Source organism: Opisthorchis viverrini, assembly GCF_000715545.1.
Source record: "Opisthorchis viverrini unplaced genomic scaffold opera_v5_12, whole genome shotgun sequence".
Lineage (NCBI taxonomy): Eukaryota > Metazoa > Platyhelminthes > Trematoda > Opisthorchiida > Opisthorchiidae > Opisthorchis > Opisthorchis viverrini.
This window is the reverse complement of record NW_008751668.1, coordinates 868,147-888,597: the sequence shown is the minus strand read 5'-3', so window position 1 is coordinate 888,597 and position 20,451 is coordinate 868,147. Positions and strand designations below refer to the sequence as shown.

The 20,451-nt window shown below is 40.8% G+C and overlaps 1 protein-coding gene across 1 annotated transcript; it reads right to left on the bottom strand.

Annotated features, from left to right (window-relative positions):
- Positions 1–8,140: 8,140 nt before the first annotated feature.
- On the bottom strand, positions 8,141–16,428 carry T265_12722 (hypothetical protein; the record flags this gene model as incomplete). Its single annotated transcript, XM_009165162.1, has 2 exons — positions 8,141–8,426; positions 16,235–16,428. Coding segments are annotated over 2 exons (390 nt in total), but the record flags the coding sequence as incomplete, so codon positions are not given.
- Between the last annotated feature and the right edge of the window lie 4,023 nt (positions 16,429–20,451).

Genomic DNA, 20,451 nt, shown 5'->3' with positions numbered 1-20,451 from the left:
TTAGGACTGCCAGCGTTAAATGATCTGCTAAATCTGTGCATGTTGACCAGTGCCGGGTCATTAATTTTGAAAGGGTTCTTGCCTGGAGCTCTGTTTCATAGTTTTGGACCTAGTGTTGACGTACGGTGAAATGCGCAGTCTGTTGCACGATTTCCGCATTTTTTGATCTCCTTGCCATCAATCAGTGGAGAATTGCTTTAAACCTGTTAGGATTAACTTGACGCAAACAATTGCAGAATCATTTTTACCATTTGAACATCGCTATGCGGACCCATAATCTGTTGATTCGATATACAGAAATATCAGACATGTTAGGTCGGGTTTTCCTAGTTACGTACGTATTAAACTAAGTATATTTTAGGAAATTCAAAAGATACGATATCTTAAATACTGTAAAAACAAGTTTGTCACGTAATATAGGTGATTATGCAATGGATTTCTCCGAAAATATTTAAATAGAAGCTTCCTGGGTGTTGCCTGGTTTTGATTCATTTACATTAGCTGCCCTAGTTTGAGTACCTTGGCCAATTTTTAGACATCTCTATGATCCATACATGCTGTTGTTGCCGTTAGAAAGCTGAACAAAATTGATATTTTAATTATTGTTTTTCATAAACTAGCCTTAAGTCTTCGTCACCTGCGGCTCGCAGTCTGCAGTAGAGACATCCACTAGGTGTTATCACCTGTGCCCTTAAAAATTCCTTGAATATGCCGCGTGCTAAAAAGACCTGACAGTCTTAGAAATCTGGTTTTTTGTATTGAATTTGCATTTAAGCGCAACTAAATTCCTCCTTTTCTGCACAACTCCAATTTAGGTGGGTATTGCTTGAGAAATACACTCATTTGCAAATCAATTTGGTTTTTAACGGAGACTCAAATGATCTCCCGTTTATGATCTCCTCCGACTGAATGTGCTGCACACAGACCACCTCATGATTCAGTTGGCCCGATTTTCGAGACAGTATATTTTTATATATTTTCATATATATATAGGTTGCTGAAAACTCTTCCACAGACCACGACCGGTTTTGCCCTGCTTGGTGCTCATCAGATAGGCGCAGTTCCCTAGTTTCCGTCAACCTTATGATCTACTTGAACCCAAATTGCACTGTTTTCGAGGATTACACTCATTTGCAAATCAATTTGGTTTTCACGGGAGACTCAATTGAATCTCTCGTTTATGATGTCTTCCAACTGAATGTGATGCACACAGGCCGCCTCATGATTCAGTTGGCCCGTCAGCTGTTGAAGATTTTTCAGCAACCTTGTGAGTAGTTACTTTTATGGGTATTACTTGGTTAAAACTGTAGCGGTTGATAACCTTACCTTACCTAACTACTTTGCTGCTTTGAGAAGAAAACTATAGAGTATGAGAAAGCGAATATTGTAGGGAGCTTAAGCTTTTAGTCTAATAGGTAGAGCAGTGAATCAACCATGTCCTCTATCTTTATTTTGAAAGAATATACCTAATTCGGAGGTCACCAGATGTAACAACGCGATACGCCAATGAAGGATAGTCTTGGGCTTCATGGAATTAATCGTGAGTATACAGTATTCTTCCTTCCAACTGCTGACTAGAAATAATCTATGGATCCCGATTAGAAGGTTGATTGTCAAAACGATTAAACTCAACAATGCACACTCTCGTGAATCTTTTCAGTTTCGAAGGAATGCACCTAAATTGTAACATTTTTATTAGCTCTCCTAGTAAAACATTGAGATAAACCGCAAAGCCTGTACGGTTATCGTGGATTGGATAAATATGGACTGATCGTTCACATACCCTTAATCCTCAAAATCCTTGAGAAAATCTCGTGCGGATAGTCATTCAAACGGACTGTCATATGAGCTATACCACTCAACATACCGTGCTCAAGCTTTCGTATTTATTTGCATTTACTCAACGGAAAAGGGGGGATTTTTCGATCAACATTATTCTAGACGTATTTTTAACGCCTTTTGAAGGGTGTTGGTAAAACTGTTCTTGCTGTTGCTTGAAAAACAGAATACAGCTTATATCCTCCAGCGGCCCGAATACCACTACCCTCTCAAATGGCTCAGATATCATTTTCAGAGCAATCCTCTGGTCAAACTTTCTCCCACCGTGCAACAATAACCTGCTTGTGTGCCTTAAGTATGCGTTCCGTGCGACTTTTTCAATTTGAATAAATTCTGTGATGGCATTTCAGAAATTCACATGTGTTTTACCCTACCATTAAAATGCCAAATTGTACCATGTACATTTTTGGTATACGGACAAGATCATTTCAGTGCACACTGCACAAGACACTTCGGCCTCGACGTTGCTGAAAAAAGTTATTAGACCAAATAACCCAGCCGATTTTGCATCTTACAAGTATTTTTATGGATTGGTGGGCTAATAATGACGTTGTGTCTCGTGTTCATAACAATTGTGGGCAGCATAACCTTTTGAAAATCATTCAGAAAACTTCGTACGTATTCAAGGTCTTTCCGAGTTGTGCACAACTCACACATATTAAAGTCACCAATCAGTTCGATTTTTAGGTTATCACGAGATCATTGCAATTCATTCGTTTACTATTGTTTCTAAATATTCCTCCCTTATTTTCTTTTTTTCGTATATATCCCATAGTTTTATTTTGTTGTTAGTGTATTCAGTTGCTGACAGTTGTTACTGTTTTTAAAATGGGCATGCGGACGCTGCGCACCGTGGTATCAGCCCAGTAGCTGTGGCATTGAAGGTACTCTGTGGATCCGTAAAAACCAAGCTGGGTTCCAGCCTGCAAAGGTATGCATCTATCATAATTTCATTCTTGGCCATATCCTGTGACCTACGTCAGGCGACCGACAGTAGTGGGATTCCGTGACAAGAAGTCTCCGTTTGATTCTGTAGAGCGAAAGTCCTAATGGTAGAGTCTGCGAAGCAAGGGGGTGGTCCATAAAACCTGGCCATCCATAAGGCGCTGAATGTCAAATCATTCGGGAGTGTGAAGGCCTACGAAAAGCTCTCAGTTGAGTTCGTCGAAGCAAGTGGTTTCCAGCAAAGCCATCATCTTTCACCCTTCTCTTCAACTTCGCCATTTAAATTTTATTAGTAAACTCACTATCAGACTCCAATGCCTGTTGGGTTGAAGTATTCCAGGGGTATTCGTCCATAGAGTACGCAGACGATATACCTTCGCATACGTGCCCCTGCGTCACCTGTGGCATAAGTGTGATATCAGCGTGACCTTCATTGGTCAACTTTACAATATTGCGAGGATCCCCACGTTACTGTACGCGTCACAAACCTGGCCGCCACACACTACCCAAGTCAAAAACTTACAGCGTTTGACCATCTATGTCTTCGGAGCATTGTCCGAGTCCGATGCAAACACCGATTCAGTAATTCTGAAGTACCTCGAATGGTTTTCGGATAAATAACTCACCCACGATAGATGAACTGACCGCACACCATAGGTTGCGCTGGCTCGACCACGTTCTCGTATACCAGTCGACCGTCTCCTTGAAGAGTGATTTTCGCACAACCATGTGAAGGGTAGAAACGAGCCAGTAGACTTCAAACAATGACGTGGCATTTACCTATGAGAGCCATTACTAGCAAAATCAGCCTCGCCGGTCATTACCCTTCACCTGGATACAGTAACCGAGACACGGAAAATCAGCGGTTACAGACAGTATCAGACACGATACTGTCACATGGCCTCACTAAATCAAGATGTTGACTTTATTACATAGCTCGTCCTAGATATCCTCACCGAACGGTCCCCCAACATCATTTTGTTTACGCATCAATTATTTCAGCTACACCCTCCTATGCATAACTATCTACCTTAATTCCCCAGAGCATCAGCGAAGGAAACTTTTGCATCTATAATTAATGTACAGAACGTACACGGCCTTTCTGTCTGATGATGATGAAGGTTAATCGCCAAACTCGGATAACAGATTAGCAGCCGCAAGTTTAGCCACCAATAAGCGCATTCGGACTGCCAATGTTCCCGTACATTCCTAGTATGGTGGTTGTCACTCGGATCTGTGCAATTTCGGTGAACCCTATACGAATCTAGCCAGATTTTTGCCCGCAAATGATCGAAAATTAAAACCGTCTGCCCTTTTCGTAAGTCTTTAGATAGAACATTCCAAGACTATCAAGTTAGAGTACACATTTCTGTCGTTCACTGCAAAAACAATTCGGCTACGTTAAATTTAACAAAAGGATAGCTTACCTCATTTAAAATACGGTAAACGTTTGATGTCTATGTTCACACACATTCTTCGATATGAGGCGATGTTAGAAATTTAAACTACTCCCATTTTCGATCGCTTTTTACTGAACATGATATCTTCATATCGGGGGACAAGCTAACGGACTGCTTTGCTTTTCAACTGCATTGCTGTTAATCAATTTAAGAAACTCACTCAATGTGAGCATTGCGTTTTCAGAAACCATTTAGCTTCTCCGCTCACTAGATTCTTTCTGCACCGGATCCGGTGCGTTGGACTTCGTATACTGCGCTGGCTCGACCACGTTCTCGTATACCAGTCGACCGTCTCCTTGAAGAGTGATTTTCGCACAACCATGTGAAGGGTAGAAACGAGCCAGTAGACTTCAAACAATGACGTGGCATTTACCTATGAGAGCCATTACTAGCAAAATCAGCCTCGCCGGTCATTACCCTTCACCTGGATACAGTAACCGAGACACGGAAAATCAGCGGTTACAGACAGTATCAGACACGATACTGTCACATGGCCTCACTAAATCAAGATGTTGACTTTATTACATAGCTCGTCCTAGATATCCTCACCGAACGGTCCCCCAACATCATTTTGTTTACGCATCAATTATTTCAGCTACACCCTCCTATGCATAACTATCTACCTTAATTCCCCAGAGCATCAGCGAAGGAAACTTTTGCATCTATAATTAATGTACAGAACGTACACGGCCTTTCTGTCTGATGATGATGAAGGTTAATCGCCAAACTCGGATAACAGATTAGCAGCCGCAAGTTTAGCCACCAATAAGCGCATTCGGACTGCCAATGTTCCCGTACATTCCTAGTATGGTGGTTGTCACTCGGATCTGTGCAATTTCGGTGAACCCTATACGAATCTAGCCAGATTTTTGCCCGCAAATGATCGAAAATTAAAACCGTCTGCCCTTTTCGTAAGTCTTTAGATAGAACATTCCAAGACTATCAAGTTAGAGTACACATTTCTGTCGTTCACTGCAAGAACAATTCGGCTACGTTAAATTTAACAAGAGGATAGCTTACCTCATTTAAAATACGGTAAACGTTTGATATCTATGTTCACACACATTCTTCGATATGAGGCGATGTTAGAAATTTAAACTACTCCCATTTTCGATCGCTTTTTACTGAACATGATATCTTCATATCGGGGGACAAGCTAACGGACTGCTTTGCTTTTCAACTGCATTGCTGTTAATCAATTTAAGAAACTCACTCAATGTGAGCATTGCGTTTTCAGAAACCATTTAGCTTCTCCGCTCACTAGATTCTTTCTGCACCGGATCCGGTGCGTTGGACTTCGTATACTGCGAGGTGAACAGAGTTTGTTCGATTCCATATTTAATTCGCGCGAATGGTTCTCGGAGTGCAACATAGTTTGTAATTGTGCCAGGAAATATCCAGTTTTCGCCTCACGTAGCGTTTATGCACTACTATTTTAACGGTGTTACTACTGCTCAGGAGGCACGCAAGCATTATGTGTTGTTCGTAGAATTTCACTTTGCGTCGATTGAAAAATGGAATTCTGTTGCGGAATTTGCTTTTGTTTGCTTTTATTTGACCAACGAATGATTGGGGGCAACGAATCTCCAGGAGGGCCCGTTCGGGAGAAGATCTGTGTCCAGGTTTTGTAACTAAGATGCAGATTAGATTTCTGCTTCCTTGTTCAATGGTCTGTAACCGGTCAGTTGGCATTTCCGAATAAATAACTCCGCAGAGAAGGCCTTCTTCCTTTCACTATAACCTAAGCGTTACCCCCAGCGACACGGTTGAAATCCAAAGAAATATATGGAAGTACCCACTTATGTTCATCTGCAAACCACAAAATACGCATTTTCTAAGGCATGCAATCACAGAAACCGAACATTCATCTGTTTATATGTCAGAATCACAATTTAGCAGGCAAACGAAGTGCGGTAGTTGCGATTGAGTGATGCTATTCAGGGTAAAGTGTAGCGAACCGAAGCTATTGCATGCTACATTTTAGGCATTCATCTTACAATACTGCCCGGCCAACAATCTCGTCCGTTCATCATCCTTGGTATAACCTGTCATCCGGATTTACGAATGTGATGGCGTAATACTAACTGTCTCCGGAACAAATATCCTATGTGCAACTGCGTTTGGTCGACAGCGTCCTTCAGTACAATGAACGTGAAACAAAGGACGCTTGTTTTCATTTTTTATGGAAGGACGTCATTCGGACGGGAATTATTTCCGCTGAAGTGTATGCCGTAAATGCACACTTATGGGTTGAATATGCGAACAACCATTTGAAAACTGAACCATGTTGGACTGACGATATCTACAAGTTGAATTAAAAACTATAATCTGATTGACAGGTGAATGGATAAATAGATTGATGGATAAACAGATAGACAGACAGACAGACAGACAGAGACAGACAGATAGATAGATAGATAGATAGATAGAGAGATAGATAGATAGATAGATAGAATGATAGATATGTTGTTAGATATATAGTTGGATAGATAGATAAATAGATATACATTTAGATGGATGGATAGTTAGATACATAGATAGATAGATAGATAGATAGAAAGATAGATAGATAGATAGATAGATAAACATCATGACGCGTCTGACTAAACTAATAAAAGCGGGACTTGTATTTAAAAAATAGATTGGTGGCTTGGAATGTAATGCTGAATGTGTATCTGTTTGCCGAGATGGGCGGTTTTGTTCAAGTGACATCGATTGTGTGTTGTTGGTTGATTTGCCTCATTACTGAAAGTGCGTAATACACTGTTTCATATAGAATCTGCTCACTTGGACCGGCGTCTACTTATTGTTTGTTTGTCCTGTATATTGACTACTCACCCGGTCGGATGATGTCCGAGCGGCCTTGAGGCTTGACGTTTGTGTTCCTCCGCTCCTGCATTTCCATTGATAACCCCCATAGTTGGTCTGACGAGTGGCCTCTCACTCGTAGTGGTGTGGAGGGGATAGATTTCAGAGAATCAAGCTTCCAGTAACTGTATCTGTAAACATATGCTTCCACGTGTCAAACTCTTAAGGCTTCTGGAATAAACTAGTGTCCTTCCAGACCTTTATGAATGGAGATTTGCGTTTGGGGGCTACCTATCGATAGCTGCAATACTTTTTCGCATGCGGAATTTTTTTTCACACCAAGACTAGTGTAATATTTTTTGCAGCCAGCGCAGTTAATTGAGTACACTGAGCTCTTTCTTGGGGTTTCGCTAGTTTTATATCTGTAGATACAAATCCGTTGTGTAGCATTGGGCCCGCGGAATAATGATAAATACTTGGATTGAAGTAGAATTAAGGTAGATTATGAGGCGGTTTTGATGAAAGGATGTACGATACTTTTGACTGCTTTATCCTGTCACTTCTATCACTTTATGGGTGTCCGGTTTCAAGCTAATTCCGAAAAAATTTCTGCTAGCTCCAATAATGAGCTAAAAAGTATGTGGTTTCCGTCTTTTCATTCAAGTTATTCTGCAAACCTTCTTGGATACAGACAAACTGTGACGCTTACAGATGCACGTGATAAAATTTGTATGATTACTCACTATTTGAGCAGTGTGTGTGTACAAGGCGCCTTAATGTTAAAACTGTCGTGGCTGGCATGGTCAACTTACCTTGATAATCTAAATGACAGGAAGATGATGCATGTGGGTTTTCAACGGGTCTATGTCCTTCCATGGGCTTTGTGTTTGTCTCCCTTCCGGCACCTTTGTGCACCAATAAGCACATATCAAGATATCCATAGTATCTGACTTCAAAGTTTGTTACTTTCGACTGAACATTGTTGTGGAAGAACATCGTTGTAATCCAAGACTAAAACAACTTACTCAGCAAGTCACAGAATTCGTGGGTGGTTATGTAGGAACCTGTAGATTATTGTGCAGCTAACTTAGTCATTTGTTTGGACTCCTGTTGAGGAAACTAAACACTCTATATCGTCTGTCAGCATTTTTGACCCTCCGAGGTATACAAAACCCATCACATTTCCCGCTTCTCTGAATCTGAGAATAGAACTAGCAGCTATTGACGTGCAAATTGCTGGCTTTGGCCATGTTTTTTGGTTGCAACGGTGCCCTTTTAACGTATGAGTCTGCAACACTCTGAGTTCAGAATTACTAATCCTACGGGTTTCTCTTGAATTGAACAAGTTCGAGTCCTTGATCGAGCATCTCCTGCCTGCAATAACACTGATCTGTAGAAAATCTCACTTGGTGATCGTGCCAATACAGTTCATGATAATGACAGCATAAATTCTGACTAAGTGCTTTACACCACTACCAAAAATCCTACTTTTCAGACTATGTGCGCATTGGTATGCGTCAGATCCATGAGGCGCTTATCATCAGATCAAATTTGGTAACTTTTCAGGCTGCCTTAGATCAGCCGAGATAACACGAGGCGATTTCAGTTATCATTGAACTGGTCTGGGTCTAAAAGTAAAAAATACAAAAATCCAGTTAACTACCTCCACTCCCATCCCCAAACCAACTGTTCCAGCACATCTTGACCAAAACAGGTGAATGAAATCTGTGAACGACTCCAAGTGGAAGTTTCCATTAAGGTGTCGTAGACTGAAAAAGTAAGGACGAAAAGTCTGGGTTCAACATGAAGACAACTTCCCGTAACCAATCTATCGTAAATGTTAGTCGTTCCCCCTAGCCAACAAACGGGAACATCAGACTGATCACCCAGCACTGATCAATTTGGTTACTCATAAGCAATCTCACAGATTGTTTCCCTGACTGTCTTAAAACCCAATCAGCCTACTTACTCACTCGGTCTGATGAAACTTCTGTATCAAAAGCGAAACGTCGCGCAGCAATAAATCCACCGACTGCTTACCAAACGTCTCTGAAACGATGAGTTCCCAATCGGTCACAAGCATTTTCCAATTGACTGAAACTTCTGACCAAGTTCTTTACACCTGTATCAAAAATTCTACTTTTCAGACGCAGAGCGTATTGGTATGGGTCAGATGCATGAGGCGCTTACCACCAGATCAAAGTTGACAATTTTTCCGCATGGTCACAAATCCGCAGACATGTATGCCCACTGAACTTTGATACTGATTAATGGCACCCACCGTTAGTGAAGTTGGAAATTCACCTGCATCATCTTGTTATTTACGTGAGCGGTCTACATCTGGTAAGCCGGAAACACCGAGACCAGCTGGCATTCAAAAAGAGAGTGAATTCAGTCCACAATGAATCTGACACTAAGTAACCACGACTTGATAGAGGTAAGCTGACTCTTCCGGCGGAAAAGTGAAAATCGACTTATATAGGCTGAGAAAGTTCAGCCCAAGGCCCTGCACAATGGATTTCTTTTACTTCCCAGTTAATTTGGCAGTCTGACGGCTCAAAAAATTTCAACTGGCTATCGCTTCATAACAAACACGCTGTCTTTCACAATGCGTATCAATAGTCTGGAGAGGAACGTTTGATGGTGCAATATTTTCCAGCTTCTACACCATGTCTTCGGCGGTGAATCTAAAGATTGGCCATCTCACTGTACACCCTTTCATTTCCCCATGGGTTTTTCCCTTTAATCTGTAACATTTATCTAAATGCAGGTCAAACTGCTTGCAAATATGTTCCTGCTGTGTTTGGATCTTTTTATAACAAGAAAGTCGCGGTCTGCACAACAAGGTTGTGCTTGATCGACGTGAAATTGACGTAATCATCAAAAGACGGCATAAATTTCTCCTTCGGTTCCTTAGCTTCGTGCGGTCTGTTGGGTGATTATTCGGCGCTATCTATAGCAGTAGGTCGGACTGCAGCTTCCCTTTGTGATTTAGACGGTCCGTGAATTAGTAAGATTGTAGCGTTAGTGGACATCATTATCTACCATTCCTACTGGTTATCGCGTCGGGTTTCCTAAACATGGTTTTGATAACTGGAAGTCATGCTGAGGATCACCCTAGGGATTCAACAGCCATGTTTAAGTGTACCAGAGGAAATTTCCAGTAAACAGCTCTTAACAAGAAAGACGCAAGTAGTGCCGAACTTGAGATAAAAAGTGCTCGAAAATCTAAACTGATCAAGTCTCTGAGTGAAAAGGAGTTTTTGCAAATTTTTAGTGAATTAGTGCTACTCCATTACATTGCAATCTCATGTATTTGCTTAAAAAGCATAAAATTTCAGAAGTCTTCAGTCCGGCCCCAATCACTTCTAAACTACTTAAAACATACAGGGGAAACCCTCGGAATGACAGTCATTCGAAAATCCACACAATTAGAACTATCCTGATGCAGTTGTTTGCCGGATCAAACTTGTTCAAAGGGCAGGTATCTGAGCCTTGGGGTAGGCAGCTTTTTGTCTGAGACCAAAACAATTCTAACATACTGCTTATCACAATGAAAGTCAAAAAATGCAGTTTTTACAAATCTTGAGTTCAACTGAAGCATTCGGACTAAAAAAGCTATTAATGTGCGCGAAATTGTAATCTGCTGGCATCTGCAGTATACAAACCACGCAGATGTAGCACAAAGTTTTCACTGAAACCTGGCTTTTTGTTGTATTTAAGTTGATTTACATCAAGCGACTTAAACCAATCAGATGATAGCAGTGATAGGAACCAGCATTCCTATGACACTTTTGAAACCCTTGTCCTATTGCAATGTGAAAAGGGATCGGAATCTTCTAGAAAAAATGGATTTCGCCTACATATGGTTCCCGTTTACGACATTCTTGAAAGATGTTATTTGCATGGGGACATTTGCCTAGCAGCGTGTTCTAGAGTAAGCGGAATCGCCTCAGGCTTATGTATGTTAACATAAAATCCTTGTGCTTTTGCGGACGTGAAATATAATGTTGCGTGATATGCCCTGTCCAGTAATGCGAATAATAAAATAATAAACCGGGCAGGTAGGAGAACACGCTCATTTGTCCGAGTGTGGCGTGTGAAATAGTGTACCCTAATTCAACGTAGACAGTCAAGCTTTGTGCCTCAACGTGCACCAGACTAACTTGAGGCGTTTTCTCCCACAGTAAAGCATAACAGGAGACGACAGCAGGCTCTGGTTTTTTTATTAGAATCACTGACTTCTGATAAAGTTATATCACAAAATTTAGGTTAGTTGATATTTTAAGCTTGTAAGCAGTGGGATTCCAAGCAATTTACAAAACCCCATCCTTATGAAGACAAGTTCCTTAGAAGCCACATGGTGATGGCGACGATCCATACAACACTTACCGGAGGAACGGATGTCGAGTTCTCGCGTTTTCAGTTTAGAACGCACATTGCAGTCCTTATACCATCACATGAAAGTTAGGCAAATTCTCGCTAATCTGCATTGCTACGTATAATCTGCGTACAAGTAAAAAGACGGGCACAGGTGCTAAATCATTAAGTCAACTGCTCTATTCCAAATACTAAGGGCTTCTACAAGCATAGTTTTGGCCAGGGTTGGTTAATCATCAACACCTTGCCAAACGCCAACAGGTTAAATGTGCAGAGCGGGGTTCGATCTGACAACCAGGGGTCTGAATATAGCTGACAGTCATTTCGACCGGTATCCATACTCGATTATGAACTCCGGTTGATTGTCCAATCAGCTGGCTCATCTGACAAGGCACTGTACATATAGACTCTGGCCTATCTTATCACTGTAAGTTTTACCACGTGAAACAGGTACCGTGGGTGACGAACACTGATTTACCTCGTTGTAAGCATTAGAAGTAGCTGGGTGGCTGAATATGTATGACCACAAGCAACTCAATCTATCATAAATGTTGGTCATCCCCGCTAATCAGCAACCAGACCGACATCCAGCACTGATTAAGTGTGCCAGTCACTTACTAACCTGGCCTGACGAAGATTTGTGTCAAAAGCGAAACGGTGCCTAGTAATAAATCAACTGATTGTTTATCAAACCTCTCTGAATGGGTCCAAGTCGAACACCTGTCAGTCCATCAAACTGTATGAACTCTATGAACCCCATGAGGAACGGGTCCTAAAACATTCTAGTATAAAAAATAAGGGGATTTGTGCGAGATAAATATGCCTGCCAAGATACCCTAATATCTGGTGAGGATGATACTTGTAAATAAGGCATTCACGTCAGTAATACACCTAAGTTTTGTAGTCATCGACGGGTAGCCCAGGATGCGTGCAAGCCCGATTGCATACTTCGCAGGATACTAATAACACAGTCCACGAATTGGGATAAAAATACCTGGTAACTAAGAGACGGTTTACGATATGCGGGGTGCCGCGTTTCAGTGAGAAGGCTTCAGAGATGCCTTTGAGGCTGCTTGTGGATGCATAACTTTGGTTGCGCTTCAGTGCAATTTACATGCGACTGAAATCCAACTAGCGCTGACCGAAAGGTTACGGAATCGAAAATCGGAATTTTGCGCGGCTCTTGATGCCTAACAAGGATGAAAGAGCTATAAATGTCTTTCAGCATTTCACCTTACAATGGCTTATTTTACAGGATGAATAAATAGTAAAATTCTTATTCTCTATTCCCACACGAGCCCATCTCCAAAGTTTCGGGCTTAGTAACTGATCTCGGTGCTTTCATACCATTACAGAATTCGTTTTTGGCACAACCGATTTGGTTTATAGGTGAAAGTGAAATTGTAAACAACAAATCAACAGAGGAAAATGTCGTTAGCTCAGGTGGCGTAGATGGTTGTTGGCTTGTTCGCTGAGCCGGACAATTTGATTGCAAACGTTTGGTGATGAAGCTTTTGCAGTCAAATTACCCAGCTCAGCGAACAAGCCAAGGACCAACAATCCAACAATAATAATGGGCGGTGAATGGCAATGAGCTGTTACTTTCACTAATTCGGCAGATTTTCACGCATGCCACGAACGAGATGAAGAAACAGAATAATTAATTGAAAAGGACGAGGTAGTTCACATAAGTCGGACATACCATGCACTGGTATAGAACAAGAACTTGAGTGATCATAAACTTCTGTAAAATTTGAATGGGCTATTATTAGCCAGTTTTGGAAAAGTGACATTTTTATATTTGTTCCGCGACAAACCCCAAACATGGCTCAGGAAAAGCCAGGACCTAGAAGGAAGCAGGGAAGCGAGGACCTAATCCATCACTGTAACAAGTAAATTTGTTTGATACTGATTTCACGTGCCCTACTCCCACAAACCGGTTATCATTCTAAAAGTGCTGTTTTCATACACCTTTGTAATCTTTTCAGTTTGTGATCCGGGAGGTTTTTTTATACAAAAGAGTTTTCTGCACCAAGTTATGGATATTGAGAGCTGGTATTGCCTCCGTGTATCAGTGCAAACTTTACTTCGTGAAAACTGTGAGTTTTTTATCAACAACGATGGCGAAAATGAATAGAAATTTCCTGAACATCGTTCACGTTTAGGAAAACGTAGATCCTGCAATTATGATCTAAAGGTGTAAACAGTATTGCAAGTATAGGTAATAAGGATTCCCAGTGTGTTAAATTGTTCAGCGATGCCCGTACCGCCGAAATCCCATTTAACATCAACTTCATCCAGCCAAAGAGTTAAATTTTCCCTGCATAATTCAAGAACTCTCCGGGACGTTTTGGGCTTAGAAAAGCAGAAATTTGCATCCATCATAGAAATCCTCCCAGAAGTGGGGAGGGAATAGCACATGTTGGCTCATATCCATTGAATCTGCAAGTATAAGGAAGTTTCCTGTGTTCCGGTCACTTTTCATAGGTTGTACTGTTTAATTCATAACATCCTGGTGAGGAAAGAAGTGATTTTTCGCCAACATTTCATGGTAAGTTATACACTGGGTCTTTTTCTGCCAGAACTACATTTGTGTCGGACAATATTATCTGAACTAGCTTTTAACCTGGCCTGCAGTTACGTTTTGATATGAGTAACATAATCATTCTAAATGTTTTTTTTTCATAGACGGTTTTTATTTTTGTCATTTTGAGAGGCGTACTCTGCAGGTGGGTGTCGGTTCAAGTGACACCATGATAGTGTAATTTCGACCCACTTCTGTCAACAGACCAAAAATAAAAGTATATTTTAGACTCAAATTTCGTGAAAAGCCCGTCGCGGACAACGAACAATAAACGCGTCTTTGTAAATTTGAATGTTATACAAAATGCCGCCAGGTCTGAAAAAGTGTCATTTGTTTGTCCCTCTTGTTCTGTTTTGAATTCGTTGTCCACCTTTCAATAGTTTGGCTCTGTGGAAAAAATTAGTGGAACCCGCCAGATTGTCATTTCTTCAGTATTTTAGTTGGCTAACACGGTGACACACCCGTTAGGAAAACACGTAAAATAAATCCTTTCTGGCTTGGTCTGGATGGTGAGAGGCAAATTCGGAAATGGACAACGTCGGCTACTTTGTCGTAATTTCCATGACAGCAAAATAGCTAGGACTTTTTTTCGCATCACATCGACGTCCACATCTATGAAATCAAAGCAGCAATGCAGAGCGTTTTTGGTGGATGGTCCGACGGTTTAACAAGGCTCTGGAAGTTACTCCAGAGGGCAGATCGGAATTACGCAAATTGGGTTGCCAGCTATTAAAACTGCTCGCTTGCTGTCATATAACAATTTTCGCTTCTGCTTCCACCAAAGCTGGTCGTTTATAAAAAAAATCTACTGCGGGGTTGCTTGAAGTAAACTACGGTTTCATATTTTCTGGGAAAGAGAAAGACTAAGTGAGATACATCCATTAGATTCTGTTCTACTGCAATTACTATTAGAGAACCCAATTCTCTTGATGAAAGTCGTACCACAAGTAAGTTGTTGTAAGACGTGACTTCTCAGCAACAACGGTTCTTATTTCAGTCGACCTACCAGGGGTTGATAACCTGAGCGGCGCGATTTCTCACCAATCTATTGTGTTTTGTTCAACGGAACAAAATATCCGTTGGTACACCAACTTTACCTACTCTAAACGGGACCGGTAAAACTTCCTCGATAGCACAATATCAGTTTTGATTTACTTGAAACTCATCAAATAGGTGTCAACCCCGAGTCGTCTTCGAGCTCATACTTAATCTAGACTTCCAGTTCAATGTTAATTGGTGAAATTCATTTAATCCGATTATAATCACTGAAGCACATGTTCATGGTCATCATCAATGAAATGTGCCACCTCTTGTTCCCATTGACATTTTCATGAAGTACACGCCTCATTAGTATGGTGAAAACTCTTTTGCAGCGCACAACAAATGTCACCATACATGAGTCTCCTCAGGTAGGCACACTCTCCCATTCCTGTCAACCCTACGTTCTTCCTGAACTCAATTTTGATACAGTTGAAGAAATGCACTCACACACTTATGTGTTTCGGTAATCTCAACAACCTTTTTCTTTCCAGTGTTATTTACTTGACCACCATTTACGTACACTTACACACATACATTTACGAATATTTTTTTCTTTTCTATTCTCACGATCACTCACCTTCTTTGAAATTCATTCATGTAAACATTTACTGATAGCTTCGAAGTGAACAAGAAAGCTGTATTAAAACATTTCGGCCGTCAGAAGCAAGTCGTGTTTCCTCTGAACAGCCAGTGTTTGACTTTTATGGCGGTTCGCAGTAGATTTGGACTACCCATATAGTGTTTGAGTGGTGATCCCAGTACGGATTATTGTGCCACTTGTTTTCGTTACTCATCTGGAGTTATAACAGTTCGTGAACGAAATACTACTGAACTAAACGCTTCGCCCACGAATGCAATCAACGTCTCAGTCCTAAAAAGCCTGTCCGCGCAGAGCATATGTCAGTGCAACCTGATTAAATGTGTAAATTATCTAGCGAGCTTGATGTAGGTTTTTAATTAATATATTCGTGGCACGTTCCGAGAAGTTGCTGTCAAAGTAGACGACTTCTTTTTATGTTCTGGCTGGCGTTGCAAGTTACCAATTTTAATGCACGATTTTTTTTCATGAATTTACTTCAAATTTTCCTGCCTTCCATGGAGAGAGAAACATTGCTTCCCAGGCACAAATGTATCCACAATGAATGTATGTGGTGTCTAGGCCGCGGGATAATAATACCTTCCGGTTCTTTGTTGATATTTCCATAACAAAGTAACGGTTCATTGTTCACTATCACAACCCAGATAATTTCCTGTTTTCCGAGGCACACCCTACCGTTCTCCATTGTAGCGAGTTCTGTTTTTGAAAGACAGTCTTCACAATTGCTTGACCTTGACTTGAGGTCAAGAGTATATTCTCCTGCATCTGGTGGCCTATTATACACCGAGACTAAAATTTAGGTGACTAGGTCGTGCGGTGTTAAGCTTTACGACTATGGAATCCAGGGAATACACACGCACATATCCACTCAGGACAGTTATATGCTGAGTAATATTTGAGCGACCGATGTTTTCAGTATCTACCAGAACAGCGCGGATTAGAAATTGCTGCTTAGTTTACGTTGTGGAAAAGCGAAGATTTACAAACGATGTATGGTCGATAGTAGTAAAATCCCGAGGTAGTTTAACAGGAGGGCACGGTTTATACAGCTCAACGGGACACTAAGTCTGCATTGTTTGCACGTGTATTTTCTTTCTGAAATCGTAAGCCTTGTCCATCTAAAGCCACTTTGATCATTTAGGTTGAGAACTAAAGTGGTGATATGTGCCTGCTTCGAAGTGTTGGTTATTCCAGGTGCATGCCTTAGCATTTGTGAAGTACCTACCGATAATGTTCCAGCCACCGTAACCCTATCATAAATTGAACCCATCAGATAAGTCACGTCTGGATTGACTGGGAGGCACAATTCAGAACAGAGAGTCTGTGGACATGCTCCGCAACCTTAGCAGTAAAACAAAACGTCACATGGGTTCTACTTCTAAACGCCAAGGCCTATACCTGATAAATTGTGGCGCACACAAGGGTTGCTACGTTTGTATTTCCAACTCGGGTGGTAAAGCGCCAGTCGACAAGCTAGCATCATCCGATGTACTATAAATGACATAATTGCGCCTGTCTCATATTCATTGGGGTTTATGAAATGGGCAACGGTGGTAATAATGATAATACTAACAATAAAAGCAGTATTATCCAAACAAAAAATTGATTGCATGAGGTGATATGAATGAAAATTGCAGTTATTTAGCAACCATTTGTGCTCAATTTTCTCCTAATATGTGAGCTTTCTTCAGTCACAGATAAAACGGACCCCAAAGCTTTTATTTTGTTATCACGCCTAACGCTTCCGTGAACCTGTAGAGTTGTCTTTTTGAAAGTGCATTCTGCCTGACAGATTACACTTTCCCATAGTGCGGTGAATGAAAACAATAATATATGTTTGTTGTTCATCGGATGGCTGCTGATCTGTTCACAGAGCTTGGCGACTGACTTACAAACATTTGATCACCATACCAAGAGACATCATCGGAGCGCGGTTGGGTGGGCTAACATATCAACAGCCAGCCCAAGCTACTTACATTTCAACACATTACCAGTAATGTATGGGCAGCGAACTTAAACTCTTCAATATGATTCAAATATCCCTTAACTGGTATACACTCACAATTCACTTATTTACTTATAATTATATTTTGCAATTATATTTTCCATTGTATTTATTAATATTTAGAATTGATGAGCGATTGGTTTTGTACCGCTCGACACACCATCTTTTCCTCTCTGCAATTCGTTCACCAATCTTGGACTGCAAATGAACCTCTTGGTTTTCAACGTCAGATGATAACACGTCAACAAAAAACTACGAATTCCCCCCTGGACCCAATCATTTGCAAAATCCAAGCACGTCAACTGTCAATGTATACGAGCTGCAGTGGGGATCTTTCCGCTGAGCGGACGTTAAAAGGCAAAAAAAGCAATAATTAAAAACCGGAGAATATATGGTTGTGCTTCGACGCGGTAAACTTATCTCGCATGCTAGATAACTTGAATCCCATTATTCAACGTAAAAGGAAAAAAAAGTTTGCATGATCTGATCTTTGGCTTCAATTGAGTGTATTGATCGTGCTCAGAATAGAGGAAGAATGCCTATCCAGTATTAAGCTGGATTTTATTTCTACAAAGCTCACATACGAATACAAGTCTTGTTACCAGCTTCAAAAAGGTCGTGCTCAACAACGAGCTAAGATTGTTGTTACAGAGTGCTCTCTGGTGATTGCACTTGTATGCATGAATCATTTCCAACCCTTTCCTGGCAAACTGATCACAGCAGAGTTCAATATCTTGGTGCTTCGAAATCACTTTCACAAAAATGTTCCTGACACCAAATACCGGAGAAATTAATAATACGAAAGATTACTGTGTGAAGTGACGTCTTGTCAACGACCAAATCTATGAACACATCACACATACAAAGTATTTTACCTTAAGCCACGACTGAGCGTCTTCCCAATGAAGGCTACCGGTACTTTGGTCAGTGCATCATAATGTCTTATACAATGGTAGTTCTGCTATTTGTTATTTGACTGTCTGTTTTTCTTCAGCCTCTTAAAAGCATAGTTGTGTACTAATTAGTTCAGGCACGCATGTTGGCGTCGCTCATTAGAAGAATCTACGGGAGACGACTGCAATTTATCCTCTCTTTATTTTTCTGAAAGGGAGCAAAAGTCTACAGCGGTTCGGGGTGAAGTATGATGAATGGATGTCACTATCCTAAACCGTTTTCATACCGATTGTGTGCTATTCAGTTAGGTGGCCACCCACTCAAGATTTCTTCACTAGATGCATATGTCATACCTAAGTAGGAAAGTTTCTTTTAAACTATTGTTTGTGTACAATTTGATTTGTGCTATTTTTCAAATCTTGGCGCCATTTGCGGAAAACAGATTTCCATTATCATGGAGGTTAAAAATACGACAGGAAAGAACAGATTATGTCGCCTGAAATTCCGATTTAAGGCCAACTGTCCCAAGGCACGTACGCGCAGAAGCGGGTTGATTAAAACGAATGGGCTTAGAATAAAATGAATGGATTTACTAACAGATACATGATAGAAAAAGATGTTCTACCAAAGATCAGTAGATACGTTAAAAATGCAATTCATCTGCAATATACTGTGCAAATTTATTGCCGTCACTGAGAATAGCACCAAAGCGGAAACCTAGTGCGCAATTATCGTGCAACCGCGTGGGGGTCATTCAGTGAATTTCTGTAAACCAACAAAAAAGCAAGACATCAAGATGAAAAGACTCACAATATACAAATATTCGAAGTATATACGTGCTCAGCGCCACAAATTCGAGAGATATATTTCTCTAACGCAGAGAGTCGTTTGACCCCATCTGGAAGGCACAAAGTACAAAGAGCGCTTTTAAGTTTCCGAAAAGAATCCATTTGTCATGCAATATTTTGTGCACGTTTCGGGTCGTTGACAATCTGAACCTTACACAGAATAAAACGCTACTCTTGGCGGACGATAAAATGTAAGCCATAATTGTGTAGCGCAAACTCAAGGAAATTGTTCAAAACCGTGAAATTTGTAAACCAATATCACACATTATAATTTCTAACATGAAAGTGAGGTCAACATTTTAAAATGTCAGGCTTGTTTACCCAACAACTCTCCTGAAATACCTGTTAAGCAGGTCGGTTAACAACAACCGACTCTTTTTCTAAGTAAAATCTTGGTCAGATTGCACAGACCACAGCCATGTGAGCGGGTCCGCCTTCGTAAAAACTCAGCACAGTTTCACGCACATCACTACTTTGAACTTATAAGTCCGTGAGTTTGTTGCTATGGCGTTGCTTGCGGTGGTCAAGGGCTAATCAAAGGGACCTTTTCCCTAGCTGCCAGTAATCCTATGTTCCACTGTATTAATCAGTATCTGTTCAAACCAAAAATTGGCTTCAAACCATTAATGCATCCTAGCTTTGTAATATTCTCCCACCCTATGTAAAGTTATCATGAAACTCTAAGGCCTTGCAGCTGCTTTTTAGCAAATTCGCAAACATTGACTGGCGAGAGTAAAGCATTTTACGTATAGGTCAGTAAACAAGTGTCTGATGTTTACAGATGGTTTTGATAATTGCACCGGGCAAGTATATTCCTCTGTATAGAATGATATCAGTTTTCTACCCACCACAACTTGAAGAAGAATCACTAGTATTTGTCAGTTTTTGTAGCAAAGATGTATTTTCATCACACGTCTCATTCAAATTATTGGATTGCATAGATTTGTGATGCCTGACAGCCTAATATTTTGTCTGTTTGTGGCGCAACCAACCAACCACTGAGCAAATAAATACTATCCAACATTTTTACTCAGCCTTGTTTTACATAT